This window comes from Prinia subflava, chromosome 13, assembly GCF_021018805.1.
Source record: "Prinia subflava isolate CZ2003 ecotype Zambia chromosome 13, Cam_Psub_1.2, whole genome shotgun sequence".
NCBI lineage: Eukaryota > Metazoa > Chordata > Aves > Passeriformes > Cisticolidae > Prinia > Prinia subflava.
The window spans coordinates 7,978,425-8,004,486 of record NC_086259.1 but is presented as its reverse complement, the minus strand read 5'-3'; the positions used below and the strand labels follow the sequence as shown (position 1 = coordinate 8,004,486).

General features: G+C 37.9%; 1 protein-coding gene across 4 annotated transcripts in view; it reads right to left on the bottom strand.

Annotated features, from left to right (window-relative positions):
- PHKB (phosphorylase kinase regulatory subunit beta) overlaps positions 1–26,062 on the bottom strand; it is a 71,165-nt gene that overhangs the window by 42,861 nt on the left and 2,242 nt on the right. The window contains exons 2-10 of one of the 4 annotated variants that reach the window (XM_063410655.1): positions 25,707–25,801; positions 19,632–19,721; positions 17,675–17,813; positions 16,928–17,027; positions 15,103–15,210; positions 13,157–13,237; positions 9,104–9,219; positions 3,154–3,217; positions 426–521 (exon numbers count right to left, since the gene is read on the bottom strand). In XM_063410655.1, the coding sequence (XP_063266725.1) occupies positions 426–521; positions 3,154–3,217; positions 9,104–9,219; positions 13,157–13,237; positions 15,103–15,210; positions 16,928–17,027; positions 17,675–17,813; positions 19,632–19,721; positions 25,707–25,761 (849 nt within the window). In that variant the 5' untranslated portion in view covers positions 25,762–25,801. Of the gene's footprint in view, positions 1–425; positions 522–3,153; positions 3,218–9,103; positions 9,220–13,156; positions 13,238–15,102; positions 15,211–16,927; positions 17,028–17,674; positions 17,814–19,631; positions 19,722–25,706; positions 25,820–26,062 lie in introns of all 4 variants that reach the window. The other 3 variants (XM_063410656.1, XM_063410657.1, XM_063410654.1) reach the window with 3 other exon arrangements.

The following is a 26,062-nucleotide window of genomic DNA, read 5'->3' as shown; positions in this document are numbered from 1 at the left end:
ATTGTTCATATTCAGCAATTTATGATAAGCCAACCTTAAAGGGTTTTTTTTTCCTAGACAAAAGAATTAAAGCTAAAACAAAGGGTTTCAAAAGTGCAGACACAGTGTATAGTGGAAACTAGGCCAAAAGAAAAACAAATCCCCAAGGCTGCAAATCTCACTTAAGTTATTTCAATTTTTTTTTTAAATTGCCTAGAAAGCTACCAAGAGGTAAAGCTTTTAATCTAAGTATTAAAAAAATAAAGAGCACCATTGTAATTCCTTTTCAGAAAAACAACATCACAGTGGCAAAAAAAGCAGAACTTTAAAACCTTCCCAGCAAATTTCACCTTTATCAAGCAGATCAGAAGGCCCATCATACTAAAAGCTCATATCCACTTGTTTTCTCCACACTCTACTGAGATGAATTTCTTTTAATGACTTACATGAGACCTTGACTCTCGGGGCAGCAACGAGCACAGGGTCTGTCTGTTCCGGTTATGGGCATCAAAATCCACAAATATGACAGACCAAGAGCAGCCCTGTGAACACAACATTGCATTTGGTTAAGGCAAAGGGAAGAAGGTTGCTGCATCCTGCTGGAACTCACCAGTTCTGTATTTAATTTGGGTTATGTTGTCATCGCTGGGTAGCTGAAAATTTTAATCAGAAAACATAGCATGACATCCAGTTGAAAATATTTTGATTTTTAAATATACTGAAGTATAGTCAAAATTAGATGGCTTTATCACTGATTAGTAATTATATGATTCATTCAAGCTATTAACTCTTCGATTAATTCTTGAAATATGAGGGCTGTGTTAAGGACAAACAAAAAAGAGTAGTTGTTCTTCCCTGTAAATGCAAGAAATGTTCTCAACAGTGATGCTGAATATTTCATTACAACTCAGAACACAAACAACTGGATATTCAGCACAGGTACTGCTTTGGAAAAGGACTTTCATAGCAAATAAAATTGCTTTTCAGTTATTGTAAGGTCTGAATTATCGATATATCTACTCCTTAGCAAAATCTACTTCCTAATAAAATCAGTAATTTTACACTGTATTTCTCTGTCAACCTCTTGATGCTTCCTGAAATAGTAAAAAAAATTCCCCTGGCTGAGATAGAGTTTAAACAGAATCAAAACCATTCAGAACTATTACCAGTAGGCAACTTCTTGCAAATTCAGATTTGTTAATGAACAAGTATCTTCACATATGTTGCAAATGATAATGAATCTCAGGCTCACTCCCCCACTGGAAGACACAGTGAATGTGAATTCATTCCACTATGGTCATAAATCCCAGAAATTTTCATAAATCCACCAAACTTCTCCCAAACAGCAGTCAATTTCTTTGCTATACTACTTTCCTAGGAAGATTGTTCCAGAGCACATCATTTTAATTATTAAAAACTTCAGTTTCCAGTGAAGTTTCTGCATAAAGACCTCCCCATCCTTCCTTGTGTGCCAGTGCTACCATCCATGGAGATGTCTTTCCAAAGAGTTTTATTCTTACTTACTCTTTAACTGCACTCGAATTATATACAGTTATAAGAACACCCAGCTTTTGCTTTACTAGGGTAAACAAAGCCCTAAACAATTTTTTCCACTGTCCTCATGGAAAATAATTTTTTCGCAGTCATTCTAGCAAGATATATATTGACTACTGCTGCAATAAAAATGTACACAAATATTCACACTGGCTTTGATGATTTGTTAACTTTCTTCTTAGTCCAGATTCTGATTATTCACAAACCTCTGAACTCATCTACAAACTCTGAACACAACCTGCCTACACGTGCAGTTCCAAAGTCTGTGCTGCAGGGAAGCACTCTCTGGGGATTCAGGAGCAGGCTCATCTGCATTTCATAAACCCACAAGCACCTTGTTTGACAAATGAACTGTTTTTCACTTCTCTAAAGACCGTAAACCTCAGGAGTAAGAACACCTTACAGAGACTTGATTTATGGAAAAAAAAATTAAATTAAATTTGGTTTTGCCCAGCCCAATAGAGAGTATGTGGCTCATACCCAAACAACTCTGGCCAGGTCAGCCTTTATGGTGCTCCTGCTGCTGTGAGCAGTGGCCCCCAGCAGTGACCTGTGCAGGCTGGACCTGTGCAGCTGCAGGTCAAACAAGTCTCTGCAGGGGCTCAAGGGGATTTCTCAAAGCCACTGGAACACAGCTGGAACACAGCTGGAGCTAAGCACAAAGCAAACTCTGCATAGACTGAAGGTCAAAATGGATTCTGTTAATGCCAACTACAGATCTCAGAAATAAACTCTCAAAGTGTTTAAACCGGTATTGCTTCAGCAGTTTATTCATCCATTTCAGAATTCAGCAAAAAAAAAATTCGAAAAACCAGAAACTTCAACAGCCACATTTACTGGTGCTTGAAACTGTTGGGAAGGTAATTATAGATAAATGTCATTTCTGAAAGAATAACAGTGCATGTACAGTGTCTGATCATGATTGAAGATCCTTACTACCTCCTAGTTCTGAACACTTGACATTAGCTTTTAAAATGCATGGCATCTCTCTTCCATATATACAATTTTCTAAACCATTAATTTGGAAGAGTATTCTTTTATTTTAGCTACAGACTACTGTAGGTTTAGCACCAAAAAGATGGACATAGAAGGGGAATATACAGCAGATATAAATATCTCAGACAAAGCTTGCACTCCTAATGGATCCAAGCCACATTAAAGGATGAGAAGAGACTTCACAGCTGTGCAACACACAGAAATTAAAAACAGGTAAAAAAGTGGGATTATATAAAAGCAGCTTGTGTGAAGTCTTGATCAAAAGCCACATGAAGGAAGCAGACAAAAGGAAGGTAATGCTTGAAGATGGAGGCCTATTCTAGTATCAGCAACAGATAAAGTTCTGAAGGAAAAAAAACATTTTGGCAACAAAATTCTATTTCAGACTAAGCTGCAACCACTTTGGAATTTCTGTAAAGAAAAATCTCAAGTGGTTCTTGATAGTAAGGGCACTAACGATTTTATCAGATAAATTCTGTACCCAAAACAGCAGCAATCAGTTTGCAAACTTTCTTTAAAGCTGGAATCTAACAAACTATGCTAGATACTTTTAAATATCTTCTGATCCACTCTGTAAATCATTATTGCTAACAAAAAAGGAGGGAAAACAAACACTTCTATTACCTGATTTCCAAAGAGATTGAAACCATTAATTGCTTCTAAAGCTGCTTTTGCCAGTCCCACGGAGCTGAAGAGAAAACAAAACAAAAACCCAGAGATGTCACAATTCAAGCCCAGGCTGAACTTCACACACTTGACAGCTTTCAGTGCCATGATCTTTCCTTGATTTGAATTTCATGCTTAACCTTCATGTTAATAAAATGACGATGCAGCAGATTTGGGGTTGTTTTAGTGGTAGGTTGTTTTTTCTTTTCTCTGAAATACCACTCAGCGTTTTTATTTGTCTTCAAATGTCAGAGACCATCTGGCAAAAGAACTTCTGTTCTCACCTTGCTATCAGACACCTGGCATTATGTATTTTGAGGTCTTGCTAATAGTGCAGAGACAAAGGATTTACTTCAGCACAATTTTTCAAACCAGCTCTCAAGCACTACACTTGAAAAGACTGATTTCTAGCTTTCAATATAATAAAAGAACTCATCAATCTGAATTCACAATGGAAGGATTTTCTGATGCCAACCATACAGTGACATATCTTTTATTTCTCTTCACCACAAAGAAAACAGGACCCAGAAATTCCATCAACAAGACTTCAAGTTAGCATTCACATTTTACCACACTATGGATTAAAATCACTAATGATTATATAATTTAAAAATCGAATTCTATGTTAAATAATTTATTAACCATTATGTAAATTCTACAGTACAAATAAAAATATACACTTTGACAAAGTCTTTTCATTAATAAAGTGTAGTTTTCTGTTTTCTTTGTGAGTATTAAAAAAAAAAGTGACGAAGTGTTCTTATCCTTCCAGTTTCACTCCTCTCTTTTTCTCAGATTTAAAGAACACAATTATAGATAAGCCAACTTTACTTATGCCCATTCAACTGCAGTAAGGGACTACAGCATTAACATACACATGAAACACCACTTTTTTTACATGTTGATTCCAAAATTCCAGACATTCCAGTCACAGCGCAGCTAAAAGTAGAATGTTACATGAGCTATTTCCCAGCAGTGCCAGAGCTCACAAAGCAAGTGCAGCAGTCCCAGCTCTCTGCCAGTTCTGGAATGCAAACACTCAGGTAGGGAAAGGCCTTTGCTCTGCTGCCTCAGTGTGACAGACAAGGGCAGCCCTGCAAATACTCCCGAGGTCCAGCTCACTAAGCAAACACCTTTTACATTCTCTTAGGCAATCTGCTAAAACACTCAGAGCATCCCGGGAAACAAATGCTTTATTTGGTTTATAAAGCTGATCAATGAAACACTGAGTTATAATAAATATAACTAACAGTTCCCCACTGCTATGTAAGAGGAGTTGTGACTCTGTTGACAAACTTCATCATCCAGCCCCTCACTAAAAAATTTACAACAATTAAATTGGTAGAAATCTGCAAACAGGGACTGTGCTTCAATCTTTATTTTTCTATACTGCATGCAGCCCTCTGGGATGGAAGCAAACATTTTGTCTTACTCTAAATAAAGTGATTTTTACTATCTCTTAACGTAAAATACAAAGTTTGAAATGATTACTAACAAATCCATATTTTAAATATGGAGTCTAATTATGATTACAAAGAAAATACTGAAGATAATGAAAACAATTCAATGCAGTTACAGAACTTGTTTTTTTAAGTATTAGTTTACCTGTGTTGGTTCTAATATTAGAAATTCTTTAGACTGGTTACATACTTTATAATTTATAAACCCCCATGTTCCTTTCTGAAACACTGCCAGAAATAATACTCCTGGGTTTCACTTCTAATTGTTCAACAAGAGAAAGCTGACCAGCTTAACCACAGCCTGCCCTGAGCAGCTGCCTCTGCTTGGTGTCTTCTGATGCTGAAAGCTTTTAGAGTTGGAGAATGAGATGAAGAAATAAACTGAACTCAGAAGAGCTGGGAATGTAATTATTTTTCTGGCTTTGTTTCAAGTACCTAAAAAAAAAGGGCAATTGTTCTAAAAATTGCTCTATTCTAATTATCGCCTAGCCATTGATCAAATAAATTAGCATGATGACTCAGGACAGAACTTTTCAGTGGAATTCAGTATTATTATCAAACTGCATATACAGAAGATAAAAATCAGAGAAATCCTGTACACTGGAGGCTGTATTTATTACATGTTAGATTCTCATACATCCCTTTCAAGTAACAGTCCTAATATCAACATGATAGATTTTCAGAGTGAGAGAAAAGTTACTGATAAAAGGTAGAGAAGTAATAAATGTTCAGTTGGAATTCAGATAACATAAAACTACTCAATCTGTCTACAAAATAGGATGATATTGCTTGAAAGAAATTCAGTGCATACTTATATTGCGTCCTTGAAATCATCTCTACTTTGCAGACACAGTTATTATTCTACAATAGGACTAATTTAATAATTTACTGCAATTCATCAGTATTTTTCTCTAATTATTGAAAGCCCCTGGAGACTTCACTACTCTCACAATTACTTGCCAGTGTCCATAGAAACATCCCAACATTGTCAATCACTCCTTTCAGAACACACACAAGTGCTACTTAGATTATCAAGTTTTACGGGTAAATGACAAGGGCAAGTCACTTTAAAAGAAAAAAGAAGTCTGTGAACAGCCTTTGCATCAAGTGTGTCTTTACAAGAGTGAACAATCACACAGCACGGTGCACTTCAACACTGTGACCACACTTCACATTCATTTCATTCCCACTGATTAATGCCTTCCTGTTGGGCAAATTGCTAAAGAGGTTCTGTAATAAACATTATGCTTGTGCCTTTGTATAGAAAATACATTCCTCATACCCTACAATTTAGTAACAAAAGAAATGGAGTGTCTTAATAGAATGAATGAATGGCAAAATGTATTTTAATAAATGTGTTCCTTCCTCCACTCATTAAGCCACTATGAACAGACTGTAGTGACCTGTGGGACTCTCTCTGGAGAAAAAGGTGCTTACTTGGAGATGGGTCCAAAACAAAACCTCACCCAAACCCTCGTAAACTATTCCTCAGAAAATTTCACAGGATCATTAAGTCATTGGCCAGAAGGGACATAAGGAACTGATCTAGCCCAACACAAACCTCACCTGAAGCCCAATATCATAACCAAGATCAATTGAAGTAAACCACGGCCTATCCTAGACAAGTCTCCCAAACCTCCAAGGATGGAGACCCAGTTTTGAGCATCCTGTTCTTTCCTTCTCTGTGCTTCAAATGAAAAGGTTTCTTTTTCATGTCCCCACTGAACCTCACCAGGTGCAATCCTTGGACTTTACTGGAGACGCCAACTATTTTAACGTGTCAAGGATTATCAAGAGCAGCCTTGCAATCAGAATGCCATGGGTAACATTTGACCTTGAGCCATATTTAGGCCAGGGGAAGATGAGACTAACCCAGAGAAACCACTTCCATCTTGCTAAAAGAGATTTAGTAAACGCACTTTAAACAACATTCATAATTCTCACTATTTTTTAATTTTGTATTCATCCTCTCAATAAAATACCCGAGGGCAAACACTAAAATCTGCATATTTTTAGCAAATGTAAATCAAAATACACCTTCAAGTATATCTACCCTTAATTCTCCTCCTGCTCAATTTCTTCCCTCTATCCGAGTGCTGTGCATTTCAACTGGCACATCAAGCACCACAGAGAAAAATAAGCAAACAAGAAAAAATTTCTACATCAGTAATAATTTTGTAACTATATAAGCCAAACTAGAACAAGGAAGGAGAGCACTATAGCAATGTGCTATACAGTCCAGAGAACAGCAATGCCAAGGCTCTGCAGCTCCACATTTGGAATATGAGGCTGCTGCTCTCTGGCAATTTCCTAATTCTCCCAGTGCATATGGGAGGTGTCAGAGCACCTTGCACAGCCACTCAGCAGATGCCTGCAGAGCGGCTTGATCAAACAGTGCCAGGACAAATTAATTTTGTGAAGTTCAGCCGTATGGGGAGGGATCACACTACAATAAAAGCTGTTACAAATCTTGCCTTTGAACCACTAAAAGACATCAATTTGCATACATCAGTGAAGATGTGCTCCACAGAGTGTTCTGCTATTTATCATTTATCAGAAGCGTTTGGAGCTGCACTAAGAGAATTCCGAGACTGTGAAAGCTTAAAACATCTGCATCTTTTAACACAGGCCATAATGCACTGCTATTTTTCAGACTTCCAACTGTATAGTATCTTTTTTGAACAGAAAGTCTCTTTCAATAAAAGACAAGATTTACCTACTCATTCTGAAAGCAAACACAGCCTGTATGGAGACTTCCAGCAGAGGCTTTAAGTGTCAGGAGTGCACCATCCTTAACACTGACCCTGGAGAGAGCACTTTGGGGTCCATAATCACAGGAGACACACATACATCATTTGTGAGTAGACCTGATACTCGTAATTGCTTCATCAATTTAAAACAAAAGGGGTTTTATAGCTCTCTTTGGTAGATACCATTGGAACACAAAGTATAAAGAATATTTCAGTGTACCCAGGGCTTTCCTCAATAATATCTAAATATGTCCTCTGATGCATGTTCCCCTTCCATTTTTCCTGATTTATGGGAACCAGGGAAATTGCCTACCAGCTTTCTACAGTGAAGCAGAGTATCCACATGTACACAAAGCAAGATAAATAGGGGCAATACTTGTTTCTGATGACCAAAGTCTACTTCTTAAATTAGGACCAAGCTCTGTGCTCCCCTTTGTGCTAGCTCAATGAGCTGTTAGATTGGCCCAGTCCATCTCACAAAACTTTACCCTTAGAAAAACCAACCTATAAACGTCAGTCTAGATTGAGACAAAACCACATGCCCATTTCCATCTGTTTAAAAGATGCTCAGTTTTCTCTGGAGGAAATTCGCATACTGAATAACCAGAACGCTACAAACAACAGGAGACACAGCTGCTCCTTTTGCACATTTCTACAAGGTGAGATGTGGAAAGAAGCATTTGATTCTCTATGTGAATGTTCATGGGGTCTGGCATTTGACAATTTTACAGACACAACAGGAGAAAAGAAAACTAGCAGAGTAATAAAGCAGATTGTATAACAACTTGGATTTTTTTAGCTCTCATATTGATACAAAGGTTCTATAAAAGCCCTGAAAAAAACCCTAAATTAAGAGTTCTGCTGCAAGGACATGTTACTGTATCTTTAGGTTAAAGTATACATGTCTGCATGTGGACTAAAAAAAATAACAATTCTAAATTGAGAACACAGATTTCTTTGACAATATTGAAGACTGGAAGAAACATACATTCTTTGCAAGCCCTTGATAATTAGGATGGTCAACAATGTTTTAAAACCACTAATACAGCCAAGCTATAGCCACTTATATGATTATTAAAACCTCACAAGTGAAAAAGTGAGAAAATAATAGTAACACTAGAAAAATCAAGGTGACAGATTACAGATTTGATCCTTCAAGACAGATAGCACATGAGCAACTCTTCTGAGGTGAGCAGGACAACTCCAGCATTAAAATGCCACCAGAACTGCTCCCTGACCCTGGCAGGGCTCAGAACCTGCAGCATCAGAACAACTTGGAAAAGAGCTTGGGACTAAGCTGCTCTCCAGTGTCCAGCATCTTCTGCCCACCATGGTGGAGACAAGTAAATCTAAAAAGCAAGATATTCCTAACCAGTTTTGTGAATCTCATTCCAACCCCAGCGCACATGCCTCAAGACCCTGAGCTGTTCTGAACACAAATTTCAGAATTATATGCATGCAGCTGCACGTAATTATTGGAATTTGAATACTCAAACAGCTAAGCATCCATGTGGTTATTTCACCATGCATATCATGATGAAATTATCTTCACATTTTCCCAAAATACATCCCTCAGTCTTTAGAGAACCTAATTTAGTTCAAACAGTATTTTCATGCATTATTATTTTTAGCTCACCCTATGAATTCTTTTCATTCATTTACTTGCTTTGACTAAAAGAGCTCCATTTGCTCACCTACCTTGAGTGCAGCTCTGGACTGCCATTGTTGTATTTGCTGCCTCTTTCCCAGACACCAAAATCTGGCACACGATAGGCTCTCTCCACACAAAACACAAGATTCTGGATAAAGGACACCTACAGGAAAGAAAAGTGACTGAAGGAAAATGAAAGCAGAAAGTTTTTCTGTTTTTTCCAAAAGACAAAGTTGCTATTCCTTGAAACTGTTCTTTCCATCCTTTTCTGTCTGAAGCCAAAGAATGATGTTCCCAAGTTCAAATATTCTCTTTAAAACCAGTTCTTAATCACAATATGTTAAGAGCTGTCCCAAACGAGGTGCCAGTGTGAATTTGTGCAAAAGTTCCAACAAAGGCACGGATAAAAATGATTTCATATTCAAGACACATATTTGATGAGCTCCAAAAAGGTGATATTTTGATCTTTTCAAACAAATTTATCCTAGCAACATCAGAAACCAAAACAAAATTAGTCTTGGTGCTTTTTCTTAATTCATTTTAAGAGAATTGATATGCCAAAGTTTTATTAAATTAGCTCCAGATAATACATATTTATGCAGATTCAAACACACTCCTTTATAAACACAAATAAAACTCTAAACCAATTTATTATAATTAAAATCTTTTCTTGGACCAACACATTTCAACTGAATACCAAGGTACTGAAGAGTATTTTAAGGTATTTAAGGTGTATTCAACTATAGCTGGGGACTTATCTAAGTAGATAATTTTTTCTGATTTACACTGTTGAAAGAGGCACTTAAGAGTTGCTTGACTGTAGAAAAACGAAATTGAGCACAAGTTTTATAGTTCACTTTAAAGAGTCCACAGATTGGAGCTCAGAGAAAATTTAACCACAAACACAAGACTTCACTGATTCACCTCCAAAGCAGGGATTTCAACCCCTCCCATCCAAATTATTCTAGGGGACTGTGGAAAAGAAAATATTGCAATGGCTATAAACACAACCATATTGGGGAACTACAGAGAAGGATTCCCTTTGCTACCAGAAGTGGTTTGGTGTTTTTTTCTTCATCATGCTATGTAACAAAACCCCAGTCTTTTACTGAAAGGTATTTGCCTGTATACCTCTCTTTTTCTTTACATTTTAAAAATTTACTATTTCAGATACACTTTTTAAGCTAATACCAGACCACCACCAATATTATAATTCTTGATATACTTGTCTCTCTTCATTTGTCTCTGCTAAAGTTTCACTATGAGGTGTACAATTATCTGCACACTAGACCTTCTCAGAGTTACTACTTTCAGGAAAACCCTGTCCCACTCTTCAGCCATGTCCAGTATATTCATCCCTGTAATTTAACATTTGCTTGTATTAAAATGAACTTTCTATGAATGAAGCCAGAGCTCCCAGGGATTAAGAGTGTGGCTTTTCCCAAGTCTATCAATAACTGAAATTTGTATGAAGAAGCAAATAGTACCACATAGAAACATATAACCTTACTGATTTCTTTTTGCCAGTGATGATGTTTGGAACACACAAAATAATGGTCAATTATAGACATTTTATGACACTAACTAGGGTTTCCAAACAGCAAAAAGGTCACGAAATAGCCAGTTGTAAACCAAAATCTTCAGAGAACAAATTATTCATATTGCAGGCATGTAAATGCCATAACAAGATCAATGTTATGGCACTTACAGAAATTATGGGTTGTTTTTTAAGGTTATGTATCCAAAGCTGAGCATGTGGAGATGGAAGTGTAATAAAGAGCCCACACCCAGCATGGATGCCTGCAAATATTCATGGTGCTGGGTAATGTGTGGCTAACTGCTCCAATTCAGACGCTCACACAGCCATACACTGTTGTCTTTGCTAGGGATGCAAAGATGCAATTAAATCAGTTTTTCCTCTGCCAACAGCTGAGAGCAGAGGGTAACTCAGTGACAGCTGCCATGCCTGCCATGGAGAGGCAGCATTGCCTCTAAAGCCAAGAGCTCTGTGCACAAACATTCCCACAGCCGGGATGCCAAACAACGCCCATCTGCCAACACCCAGCACCCTGCAGCCAGTGCCCTGAGCCCAGCATCCTGCACCCTGCACCCAGTACCCTGAGCCCAGCATCCTGCACCCTGCACCCAGCACCCTGAGCCCAGCACCCTGCACTCAGAGCCCTGAGCCCAGCACCCTGCACCCTGCACCCAGAGCCCTGAGCCCAGCATCCTGCACCCTGCACTCAGAGCCCTGAGCCCAGCACCCTGCACCCTGCACCCAGCACCCTGAGCCCAGCACCCAGCACCCTGCACTCAGAGCCCTGAGCCCAGCACCCTGCACCCTGCACTCAGAGCCCTGAGCCCAGCACCCTGCACCCTGCACCCAGAGCCCTGAGCCCAGCATCCTGCACCCTGCACTCAGAGCCCTGAGCCCAGCACCCTGCACTCAGAGCCCTGAGCCCAGCATCCTGCACCCTGCACCCAGCACCCTGAGCCCAGCATCCAGCACCCTGCACCCAGCACCCTGCACCCAGCACCCTGAGCCCAGCACCCTGCATCCTGTGCCCAGCACCCAGTAGCCAGCGCCCTAAGCCCAGCATTCAGCACCTTGCACCCAGTACTCAGAGCCCTGAGTCCAGCACCCAGCAGCCAATACCCTGAGTCCAGCACCCTGCACCCAGCGCCCTGCACCCAGCACCCTGCACCCAGCGCCCTGCACCCAGCGCCCTGAGCCCAGCATCCAGCGCCCTGCACCCAGCGCCCTGCACCCAGCGCCACTCCTCTGAGGGGAAGGCTGAAGCCAGCCTGCCATGGGGCACTGGGGGGGACAGCCAGCTGTGGGTCTGGGCAGCAGGTGCCACAGTGACACTGCCACATCCTCCAGACACACGGGAAGCCTTGGACACCTGATCATCATGTGGTGTTAACAGATTCAGACAATTGCTGAACCCACACAGAGCCCAACAGAACGTGCCAGGCTGTGGTAAAAAAACCCAACAGGAATCTCCATAGTGCAGAGATTTACAGGGGACAGCTGCTACGAAAACAACATCCTGGCGAGGAAGTGGAGAATATCCACTGACTGGAGTCTATAAACGTGCACTTTTTCTGCAGAATCTGTAATTAAATGCAAACATCTAGAGGATAACATAAATTATATATCAAGCTAATTAAATACTTAATTATATATGTTTGCCTCCTCACAGATATAAAGGCAGTTTAGAGGAAATAATATAGACCTATCATATGATTTAACTAAGAAATAAATAAGACATGTTGCAGCATTTAGTTTTCTAATTATATTAAAAAAAAGATTACTGAAGACATATGTTCTAGAAAAATAATGCAAATTCACTATTACTGGAAAATCTCTCTTTTCTTTAATAGTAGTAATGCAAGCACATTTAAGCTTTTTAAGGCAATACAGCAGCAAGTATCGAACAGATCAGAGTAAATTCAAACAAATCCAGATTAAGAAAACTGGAGAAAAAGAGAATTAAAAAAGTATATACATCTGTGTTTTCCATTCCGGTTCCAAAACATAACCTCATTTTAGAGCAGGCCAGCAGGTTGTCCTGACATGACTTGTACTCAAGCCAAGGCTATTATTATCTTATTTACAGAACAGTTAACACTCCCTACAAACATCTCTTACTACGATATAAAATTCTTTTATTTTCAATTAAAGATACAGCAAAACTCCTTAACACCCATAGGTTCATAGCTTCCCTGAAAATTAACCCCATTATTTATTATATTGCATTTTCATTGGACAGGATGCACTGAGTTTAAAATAATGTGAAAAGTGAGAACAATGTCAGTAGAAGTTAATTATCCTAACAGACCTCTTAATTCTTGACCTTGCAGCTATCAGAAATAGAGAACTATAAAACTTTCAAGTCATGTTACATTTACTCTTTGCACATCTAACACTTTTAGCTATTATTTCACTATTCATTCCATTACTTTTTCTAAGTTCCACTCAAAGCATAGAATACCTGTATTTTCAGGACAACTACTTCACAGTTGGTAATGAAATAAAAACCAGAAAAAACACAAACAATTTGAAGCATGTTTTAGGACAGGAAATCGATTTGTACCTCATCTGTGTTGTAGATAATCTGAAGCCCCGAAGAGATCATCTCAACCAAATAGAGGAGAAATAATGACACAGCATTGATCTGCAGTAATTAAACACAGAAAGGAAACAATAATTAACTGTATGCTTATTGGAGTCATGGAAACTAAATAAATGTGGTATAAGTCACTAACAAAGATGGTCCCACTATAACACACTTCTGCTTCTTCAAAAATCCTGGATCTAATGATGTGGAAACAATCAATAGGAAAAGATGGCACAAACAAGCATTGTCCTCTAGAATTCTGATTTTTTAATCTCAAACTGTGCTAGAAGATGTTCTCCCTTGGGCACACTGCTTTGACCCACGGGTAATCACTCTGGTCACAAGCTGTTTTCATGGTTACGTATATGACAACTCACCAGCAAGCAGGTTATCAGAAAGGCAAGCAGGATATTGAACAGTGCACAGCACACCTAGAAAGCAAATCACCTCAGCCTTGGTGGAGATTTTGGCATTATCAGCTGACAGGAGAAGAATTATATCATTCAGATATGACCATATATGTGAAAAACTGTATTTTTTTGCACCTATACACAGCATTTATTGTTAACAGAAATCACCTTTAGCAGCTGTACAGATGACCATCATAATGTCAACTCACTGAGGAATCAAAGGAAACTGCTGGTTTGGTTTTTATTACAGAACTTTCCCATACTTGAGAACTTCAATAGAGAAACTAAGTTTATCACAGTATGAGGTATAAACACCAATCACATTATATGAAATTTAAAGAAACCATCTAGAACAAAAATAGTGGATTCTTTTCTGGAACACAGCAGATTGAAAATTAGGTCCAGTTTCTAAAAATCCATAAATATTTAAAGACAAATGACTCCATTGTCTTAATACAAACTGAAAAGCACCTAGTAGAGGAATAAAGGTTATATAATATATTCAATTTTTCCCAGCTGAGCTCTCTCAGTTACTTTGTACTCTTGTCTCCACAGAGGTAAAAACCCTCTAATTTTTGAGGTATGCAGATGACAGATGGGAATGTGCATTTATGTTTATGGGAAGGGTTGAGCTGCCACAAAAAACAGACTTTAAACTGTCATACAGTGCTCCCCAGGTCCCCAAATTGTCTTCTCCTATAAATAAAACATGTGCCTTTTCTGGAAATTTTACATAGTCCAAAATGCTAACTTAAGATAACTCCATAAAGCATTTTCCCCAGAACACACATTTTCTGAATCCAACACATTTACTGTACAAACTATTTAAGTAATGCTGTCACCATGAAATGAAACAATCATCAACCTACTGTGTCAGTTCTGAATAATTTCACTAGCAATTTCTGAGCTAAAAAGTGTGTGCAGACTTATGGAACGCAAAATAACAAGGTCATGAAAGGTGGCTCTGAAAGTAAAGAGAAGGGAAAATGAAAAGAGTAAAGATTAAAACTCTGGAAAATGAGAGAAAATAAAACAATCAGTTATGCAATGAGTCTGACTAGGAACCACTGTGCAGAGCAGTAAACAACAATTCCTAACTGTTGTCAGTGTACCTTAACGAATGAAAATTGCTCAAAATTATGGGAAATTAAATATTCACCCTAAGATTACACTAAATCTTTCACTTTACTGACCACAGCATTTTTTTGCCAAGATTATTTATTGACAGCCATCTGTTGGTCTCAAAAAGAAGCAACGTTGTAAGCAACCAACCATCTACCTCTACAATCTCACAGTTATTTCAGTACTTTCTGAGCAAAACCTACCATTCAGTTATGTTTCAAAACACTTTGTGTTTTTCAGCGTAAGATGCAAAAGGCAATTCAGTTTTACCACATACAGCACATCTAACACAACTCTAACAAACTCAGACAGCAGCATTATGGAAGAATGAAGACAATATTATTAAAAAAATCAGCCAAACATGTATTTCCATCAATATGGATGTGTTACCTGAAGGTGACCATACTCCTTATGGGAGAAGACCTCATCTCCAGTGTGTGCATTGAACACAGAATGCAGACATGCAGATGGTTTGGGGTCTTGTTTAAATTTCTGAACCTAAAGGCGAATGAAGGGCAAAACATAAATAAAATAATTTCAGTATGTCTGGCAATTACAATTCACCATATACCTTATTTAAATTATTATTACTATTGGTATTACTACCAAACTAAAAAATTTCTTGATTTGACCACCATGTAAATCTTATAATCAAGTGTCTTTTCAAAACAATTACTTTATAGCTGGTAATTAAATGAAACCAAGATAACTCCATGACTCTTAAAGTCATGCCTTGCTCTCCAACAAATTTTAAAATTTTCTAACCATCACCGCCAGCACCTGATCCACATTTCACGGTATTTTCAATACCACAACCTTCATAAGATTTTCTTCTCTACCAACAAAACACAGCATGTGCCTTAGAACAAGCAAACAAGTTGCACACTATATTGTGGAGTCTACTCCACAAATGCAATAAATACACTTCAGGTCATGACTTATATGTTCATTGGTAACAGAGCACAACATCTGCATTTTTGCTACAAGCAGCAGCATTTGCTCAGGTCATGTCTTGGGCACAATATAGTTCATACTATTAAAAAATATTTTCCTTCTACATGAGGCCCTACACAGTCTCTCAGAATAAAGTCCAGCTTGACTTCTGTCTGTTAGACACCAGGAACTGTTTATTAGTACACTGTAGGAAAAGAAAAGCATCTGTAGTAAATAAGGCAAAACTGGACAACCAGTGTGCCAGCAGTGGGACACCTCTGGTAATTTAATGCTCATTATTCATTTCTGGCACTCCCCATCCTCAAAACAACTGCACATCAAAGAGAAAAGCCACAGCTCAAATGTAACAAGATCAATTTAGGTCAAGATTATTTAAAGGTACGAGACTCTCAAGAAACAATCCAACCCCTCTCAAAAAGATAGGTCAGCATAAATACAAGTGGCAATACAATACCTGCTTATTATTATTGTTACTGATACCACGTACCTGTGGACTCCCCATTTCAGTTTGTGTGCTCAGCTGTGAGGGAAGCTATGGGCTTACATGGAAATATTTCTAATAGTACAGTTAAAAGTCAGTGACCTGAAACTTCAAATAACCACATGGAATACATGTATTTAACTACTTCTAAATCTGCTGCTAACCACTATGCAAAATTTATCCACCACACCAAATTTTAATAAGAAGGCCTAAATATTCAGAGTGTATGCATGAGAGAATTCCAGGCTGAATAAATCAACTGTGTTGCAACATAAGTAGACTACTCTGTTTCCTTACTCATTCTGGAAATGTGTGCCCTTCTGAAATTATGTCATTAAGTAAAATACTGCTGGAAAATGTCTGCTAAAGAAACCAAGCAAAACAATCAAAATGATCACCTAGGTAAGGAGAACAACTGCAAACACAATAGCCAAGATAACACTGCAAGGAAAACTCTCCAGCCTTAACAAAAAGTAGTTCTACATCTTTCCATTTAGTCACTAGAAAGACATAACCCCCCCAAATACTGATGCTGTAATATTTAAATGGGATGAATAACTGCAAAATGAACACAAAGAAGTTTTGAGTGTACCCTGCACTTTCGTTCCCAAAATGCTCACAGCTTCTACTCCCTAAAACGATGTGACCTGACAACAAAGAAGCAGCTGTTTGAGCTGGGGCACCCTAGCACTGTGATTTTGATCTGTATTTAGGATTGTTTTCCCAGTTTAATGAATCCCTTGGCGTGAGGCGAGCGCTGTGTCCGCAGCGCAGTCTTACCTTATCGGCCTGGCGCATGTAGCAGTAGAGAATTCCTCTCATGCACTTTATGGCAGAATGCTCCAGCTCGTGGGTCCTTCCCTTGTCATCATCAATGCGCCTGGGTGAGAGAGATAACTCATAAAACAAATTGCAAATGCATTAGTGGGGGGAAGAAAAAAGGAGATATTCATGCTTTGGAATATTAAGTATTTAACTAACGCTGTTGCATAGTGCTGCCCTCGCTCATATCTACATATTTACAGCCCTAGTCATCCTTTCTCATTAAAAATAATAAAAATTATAAAAGGGGTTTTGTCTGCCAACTTATACAAGCATTCCTCTTTCAAAATTTAAGAATTAAAAAAATCCTTCCTGATATTATAATATCCCATCTCTTGCAAGTAAATGATTCCCAGTACCAGCAATAAGCCTGCCAATGTCCTGAACTCTCCTACTAGATTTAAAAGTATCCCCTGAGTATAATTTGGCAGAAGAATCTCTATTTTTAGTAGCATGCATTAATTCCACTGTAACAAATACTGGTATCATTTATGTTCTATGAAAACATATTTACTTACCAAAAGTAGAGTGACATTTTTAACCTAGCACCTTCATAAACACTTCTACTGAGATTTGGAAATGCACCATTCATTATGGGTTTACAAATTTATTTTTGATAAAGCTTCCTCTTTTAAAACTTTCCCGGGGAACTGAATAAGAGAGGGAATGCAACCTGGCAGAGACATGAGTGTAGAAGTTATTCACCTGTAAGCAAGGGCCAATGCCCAGGCACAGGCAGCACAGTAAAGGCTGTCATGGACTTTTGCCTTTTGGTTATTCCCAAAAGTCTTGGTAGGGAACAGACCTGTGGTTGGGCTTTGATGGAGCAGCAATGTTGATTTAACTGGAAAAAGGAAAAATAAAAACGTTGTTAACAATATCTATATTTCTTCCAGTTTCTAAATATATTTTCAGGAACAAATCAAGGTGTGAACAACCTGCACAAGTTGTGCATGCACATGATGTGCATGTTACAGCATGCACAAGACAAAATAAGGGAAAAAAGGTACGGAGAAACACACACAACATTTGTTTTTACACTGTTTTTTCAGACAAATTAGAGCTTTTTACACAAAAGCCCAGCAGTATTCAAAACTATTTCTATGACTCTGTTCTAGCACAACCCACTTTGTACAGAATTTCTACAAAGCAAGCCAGTAATTTCCTTTCTATGAAAAGAGAAGAAAAAAGTGACTACAGTGTGTCAACTGCCCCCCAATCAGTTAAATGCTTAAACTTTCCAGAACTCTACACTCATCAAAAATTACATTTTTAACTCAGGCCAGATGATTGTATTAATATTTATAAAAGTAGAGGGGAGTAACTAACGAGAAAGGACAACTATAATTATATAACTCAATGTCTTGATATGAAAAGAGACTAAGACAGGAATTTTCAGGTTGCCAAAACTCAGTTAGAAAAAAACCTAAATATTACTTTAATTCTTTTTGTACTTCAATATTTTGTATTTTGGAAATTGGTCTTCCTAAGGTTATATAACCAGAATGCTACAAGATTGAAACTGGGCTTAATGCCCTCGAACATGACCTTTCTAACATTACTCTCTTCAGCATAAGACAGGAAAGCAGGTTTTTTCCACAGAACTTGGAATTTATTGTTATCAAGCATTAATTTTAAGAAGGCCTCTTTATTGTCTATATAGAATACTTAGAAACTAAGTATACTAAATGAAAATTACAATGTTTTACAGCTTTATGCATTACATTTAGTGTCTTGATAACCTATAACAAAAGCCTTGATAAAATATTACCTGGAAAAGTCAATATAGATTATATTAAATGAAGCATAAATTCAAAAGCAGATTTTTACTGTGGCAGCAGCATAATTGCCTGAGATGTACAGCAAGCACCACCACAGATTTGTTTGTTGCTGCCTGTGGAGTGTTAAAAAAGCCAATTAACAGTCATCTCCTCTGTGAGAAAGCTAAAAGCAATGCACCTACAAAAAGCAACACATCTATGGACAGACAGGTGCAACCCAGATTTCACTTCAAAAAGCCATTTGAATGGAGTCCCATCCCACATTTTCAGAATGACGGGGAAATTGTTCACTCTTCTGTACTGTTGCCTGAGTAAAACTTAAATTTTAAACTGTCAGTTGCACAGCCATTAAACATCCCTGATTTTAGAATACAGGCAGGACTTCATTATAACACAAATCTCCTAAACTCCAAATCAATCAAAACAAATTGTTGCTTCTTTAATGGTTTTGGCTTAAAATAACATCATATGAAAAACACTATAGTTGACTTGAAATTAGCTAACAAAATTTCAGCACAAAAATACATTATGGCACCATTAATTACAAAAAGGAACTTCTAACTGATCACCTGCCAGACTGTTCCAAGTACTACAAGAAAGCTTTTTGTCCATTTAAATTTTTCCTCAGCTGTATCTGGTCAATGCTACAATCCTAAGAAACCCATTTATTCAAAACAATTCTAAATCCAGTCTTACAGCTGAATTTTCAACTGTCATTTTGATTTCCAGCAAGAAGTGTAGCTCAGTTCTCCTCTTTGCACCTTCAAATTTCCAGCAGAAGTTTAAAAAACTAACCCTGAGTAGGAATAATGTAGTAGCAATATTTATCATGCAAATATCAATTCTAGCTCACACCTGGGTTAGTTCAAGCATTAACTTACCAATTCTATAGTAATGATTTAATTTATCCCACAGAGTATCCCCCTCTGGCTTTGGAAGGTTAATACATTTAAGTGGCTCATAAATTGAACCTAAAATAAGAAGAAAAAAGAAAACCAAAATCAAGATCAGAATCAGCTTCATAATTGTAATATTACTAAAAATTACTGCAATAAGATATTTCTTCATGTTGTTATACAAAAGCACAATTTATTGAATTTCAACTGAAACAAAAAAGTTGTTTTCTTTACAACCTCAGAGTTTTTCTATAGTACCTGTCTACACAAACCAGACCTCCACCTGTATCTCCAGTGTCTTGCAGATACTCAACTACAGCAAATACTACCTAAATACAGAGTTAATTATTGAAGACAACTATTAAACATTAAGAATTTTCTATGAACATTTTCTTAAAACTTAAGTATGTTACAGAGAAAATTCCAGAAGATATCTAGGGAAACAGAAGAGGGACAAAAGTAGACCATATTGAATTTTTAGTGCCCTACCTGCCTTCTAAAATGGTGAAATGTTCAACACCATCAGTGTTTCATCTACCCCAACCTTGTCTGTACACACCAGAGCCAGCCCAGCTGATGTCATGTCAGAATACAGGTTGCTTGTTCCCACATGCTACTAAAGCTTAAACAATCTATCCAACAAAGCCCTCAAATTACCTATATTCCAGAGAAATACAATGCTATCATTCCCACTGTCACACATATTGACTGCCTCCCTATCTGCACCTGAAAAGTCAGTTTTACTGAGAGCTGAAATGAGCTACCTGTTAAAAATTAGTAGGCTGAACCATTTCCAACTTCTAATTTCAGAGTAACATCCTGCTCTCCTCCACAGATCACTTGGGCTTTATTCAGTGTTCTGGATGGGCAGATCTCCACGAGAGCCATGTGCTAACAGGAAGAATGAGAATTTCCCCTTTCCGGACTGCACGCTGCCCTTTGGAAAGCTCCGGGAATGCAGTGCCAGGGAAGCCCAGCCAGCCAAGCAGTTCTGGCAGGACACAGCGAGCGCTCCTTTTCACAGTGCCTCTTTGGCAATCCCAGCACATCCCCACGCATCAGACACGGGACTGGCCATGTACAGGACTCTCATCCCCACGAAATCAAGAAAACAAAATGAATAAAAAGAAAAGTGTTCAAGAAACAACTGGATGGAGCACTCAGTGGCCTGTCCAGCTGCCAAGATGGTGCTTGGTCAAATGCTGGACTTGAGAACCCCAGAGGTCTTTTCCAACCTAACTGGAATGTGTGTGGAATGGTGATAGAAGCTTTATGAATCAAGTCCTTTGGTGGGGAGACAAGAAAATGTCTAGCCATTGAAGAATGCAAACCTCACTCCAAGTTAGTAGTACCTTTGCTTTGCAATCATGGGAGTGAAAAAATCCCCACCCCTCCCTGAGCAGAGCCCTGGGTGTCTGCTCTGCTTGGGTGTCCTGGTGATGCCTCCCAGCCCTGAGCCTCCCCTACAGCCTTCCCTCACTGGGAGAGATTAAATTAGAAATAAACACCTGCATATGGGAAAGGGCAGAAAGGGAAGCACAGAGAGCCAGCCCAGTTTATCTGAGCTGCCTAAAAAATCAAAGTCAAAAGAAATGAAATTGTTCTGTAATGGAAAAGAAAAACTTGTAGCATATCACAGCTTTTGTATCTTCTATTAAAATAACTAACTAAATAAATAATGAACATTCTGAACCAATTTAAATCCCTTTTTCAAAGACATTTTGTTTTTCTACTTCTTTTAGCCTATAAATCCTTCTCCATAAAATGATTCATAATTTATCCTGTTATACCATTAATTCAGTTATCTTGCAAAAGCACACAAAACAGTGAGCTGCAGTAACTGTAATTTTGTACAGTGTTGAAATGAAAGGTCAGAACACACAAAAGAAAAAAATCTTTAGGAAGTCAGTGCATAAAAAGCAGCAAGTTTATGAGAAACTCATGAGATTTTCAAAGGCAAAATAATGATTCTAACTCTTAGATTAGCTAACTGAATATCATGTGGATATCCACCATCCTCTATGTGTGAAACAGGTTCAGAATGTCCACTTCCTGCAGGCTCCTAACCCCAGTGGCACCAGGACACACAGCTGAGCATCCACAGGCACACACACACACAAGTCAAAAGTTCCTGAACTAAAATTGTTCTAATTTAAACACTTACCAGACAATCTGTGACCCTCTGTGGCCAACAGAGAAACAAAACAGAAGTATCAAGAACAAAAAGCAAACATATTGTTCTATTTCAGAGCATTCAAACAATTCAGCTTCGTGCAGAAAGAATATTAAACAGAACAGAGAACATGAAAATGTCACCACCATCTACAAATTACATTATTCTAGGTGTTTGAAACTTTAATAGAAATATAGTAAAACAGTCAGAGTAGACTGCTGATGGAACAGAAAGGTGAAATTAATTCAAAGTTTGAAAAACCGACAAAAAATGAAGTTCTATGCTTTTGAAGGATTCCCTAAAATTACTCCTACTACAAGGAGGAGAACTTGTTTAAATCAAAGTTCTCCACATATTCTTCATTAATTCCTTATTAGCATCTATACAGTTTATGTTTTGCTTGGGTGTCTACAGCATTCTCCTGGAGAAATCATGTGGTAAATTACATTTCCTTACTATCACAACCTAATCAAAGCAAGGAACAGGCAGGACAAACACAAAGCTGCTCCTTCCTTGTGCTTCTGGAGAGAGCCCATAACACCGAGGAAGCTATTTTAAGGATGGCTAAAAACAAATCCTGTCTACAGTCTCATCCAAAATATATTTGAGTTCATTTCAGCAAGATAAAAACCTGTCATAGAAAGCTATTTTCAATTACATATTTAAAATAGGTTTTCAAACTAAAAAAAAAAAAAAAAATTAAAGAAATTACAACAGCAAGACTGCAGCACTCTAAACATAACAGAGTGGCATATGCAAATAGGACCCTGGAGGTCTCGGTTTGTACAGCAGCATTCAGAAGAAACAGAATGAGGACATTAATTTTAAATACTGTTTTTCATAAATACATCACTTTATTATAACCATACAGTGTGAGTTTTATTTTAGGTAAACAAGCAGGTATGCTAGGAAGAACATAAAAACCTATTTTGTTGATTTACTGTTTCTTCTGCTGTCTAGTAGTGTAACAACCCCATCCAACATTTAAATAGGGTATTTGGGAGTCCAGGTTTTCTTCCACAAAGAGTGAAGTGTGCCCATTATTTCCTTACATCACAAGTGCATTGCTGCAGGCAGTACCTACCTCAAAAACAGTAAAAAACTGATAGAAAATCAAAGTGTCACTTCCTGTATTCATATAATTAATGTCTGAAAGAGAACATTCAAAGTCTTGGTCCCAAGTCCAATTAAATCCCTGTTTGTCTTCAGACATTGCACTGACTAAATGCTCTTTATTCATAACGTGAAGGAAAACTAATGCCCTTTCATTTCCTACCACTTACAGGTCCCACAGTAATATGATTTCACCACTCTTCAAGTTGAATAATTACTAAAAATGATAGAGATTCTTTTCAAAGTAATAGAGAACAGGAAGCAATTTCAATCCTATGTATATACAACCTCTGGAGGCCCAAAATATTATGTTATCCTGATGTTAAAGTACATTCCCATCCACCTTATTTTTATGCTAGTTATACCCGAGATTAGCATTAACTGCTCTTCAGGGAAGAGATATGAACTGTCCAGATGTTTGGATTCAGAAGTTATGGCCAAAATGGCTTTAAAACAATTCTGCTCCCAAATTCGTATATACAGAAGCTTTGGACACACACACATCCTTCAGTAATTGTGGATATTAAAGAAAAATAGGACTAAAATGGAATTCTGTACCAAGTCTATGGATAAATACTTGCATATTTCAACATGGACAGTTTATTCAAATTTTTCTAAGTACACAACTAATATAAACAAACACTTCCGCAAAGTAAATCCCAAACAAATGGAAACAACATGGCAAGAACTTTATTTCCAACATTTCACATGCTAGAAGAACAAAATAAAATGTTTGTTTGCACAATTAAATCAGGCGAGGCCAAAAGAAAAAACTTGAGAATACAAGATTTCTTTGTAGATTTGGTAAGAATGAAAACTGACCACAGCCTTTAATGTGACACTTGGCCTAGACATAATCAAAGCCTTGAGACAGAGCCAAGCTCTGGACCTCAGATCACTGTAACTTCCATTACCCAGCACTGGTAAGGGCAGTGACAGCTTCACATTACAGAAGTCATTGGGACCAGAGGATTTTATTTCTGCTCACAGCAAAGTTTAAGAAATGATATCACATGGGGATTTTTAATCACAACACACAGGAGGAAACTAAGATCTCGTAGTTGATCCTGCTTTGAGCAAGAGGCTGGAGTAAGTGACATCCTGACAACCCTTCTAGACTGAACTGTTCTGCGGAACCAGGTAAGGAAACACCAGGAGAAGGGTTTGGAGAGGAAGATGCAAAAGGTAATAAAGTATTCCTCTATTTGAATACACAACAAAAGTAAGCAAAAGGAATGAATTATTACCTTGGTTGAGTGACAATAACAAATGGGTAAAAATGAGTAAAATCTTGCAATAGTTTCATTTAAACAGCCTTGAAGTGACAAAGCTTTTAAACTATCATTTATCAAGAAAAATCATCTGTTATACTGTGCAAGTAATTCAACTAGTATTTCATAGAATCATAGAATATCCTGACTTGGAAGGGACCCACAAGAATTGTTGAGGTCCCAACTCCTGGCCCTGCACAGAAGAAGCCCAGAATGTGCCCTGTGCCTGAGAGCATTGTCCAAACTCTTCCTGAGCTCTCTCAGGTTTGGTGCTGTGCCCATGTCCTCAGGAGCCTGTTTAGTGCCCAACCACCCTCTGGGTGAAGAACCTTTTTCCTGATATCCAACCTAAACCCCCCCTGACACTGTTCCAGCCATTTCCTCAGCTCCTCTCATTGGTCACCACAGAGGAACAAGAAAAAAACACGCACCAATTCCTTTTGTCCTTTCTCTATTTCCTAATCAACTCCAGACAGTTCTCTGTCCAGTATATTACACTTAATGGAAACTACTGATTTCAGGATTTACAGTAACTAACACCACACAAAAGCTACTGAACACCAGAAATGAAACACTGACCATCGTGCCAGTACACAGAAGCTTCACATAACCAAAATGCCAAAGTCTACCACACAAGCCTTGTAAATGCTACAAGCAAGACAGGAAACCATTCAGGATATTCAAGGCAGGCATTGCCATTTCTGAGAATTCAAAACAATAGATGTTAAAACTACTAAAAATGTTTATTTTGCATCCTCACATGAGAAACATCAGGTATCTATACAATAATTAGAAAAGAGTAAACTTTTTTGAAGTGTCACCACATCACATTTTTGGATGGTGAGAGAGGCAAAACTGCAAAGCCACAGGCAGGGCAGGGGAGTCCAAGCCACCCAGTTGTGTCCCCTTACCTTGGCTCTCTCACCAGCACTTGTACTGCTACTTTCAACAAGGACTACACAAGGGTTTTCCTAATCCCAGAGTGTCACATATGAATACATCTCATCTCAAATTCCCTTCAAAATACACAGTAATGGTCTTGACAACCTCATGTAGTATCTGAGGAGAAGCTGTGCCGGGGGGCTTTACTTTGCTTCCACTTAATTTCCAAATGTCAAACTTTGTAACCAATGACTGAGTAGAAATTTTACTTCTCTAAACCAATCACGTTAGGGTTTTCTAGGAGTCAATTGTAAACAGCATTCTTAAAGCACCTTTCACATGACTGCCATCTTAAAAGAGAAATTTGAGTTCAGAGATGCTTGCACTGAGAGATACTGACAGGTATTTTGTTTCTAAACTAACAAAACAGGAAGATTTGACAGCAGATTTCAATCTAGATTACAATTTTCAGAAACTTCTACTGAAAGAGTTCAAATTTTTAAGTTCTACTGCACAGTGCTAAAAATCTACTAACACAGAACACCGCATGAAACAAAACACAGTATTTTTGTTGAATTAAATAGCCACAAACAAAAACAAAACAGAGAACTGCACACTTACCAAATTTTAAAAAAGCATACGCAGAGGAGGCTCTGTCATCATCCAAATTGGCCATTTCAAATTGGTGCAGCTAATCACAAACGTCTCAGGCTAAGCTACAGTAATTTTCAAAACTGTTTAGTAAATGTTAAAGGCAATCAGCATTAAATTAAGTGAAAGCAATGTTAGTGGAGTTATTAACACAACAGAGTGCACAGCACAAACTTTCATTACATCTTATGTTTCCTTCTTCTACACTGACCTCTTGGTTTTATTTTGCTTTTACTTCCATAAAACTTAGTTGTTTACTCCAAATGAGTAAAAGGACACAGTTTACAAAAAGCCTGTCTTTGGGATATTTGACATGAGCTTTGTTA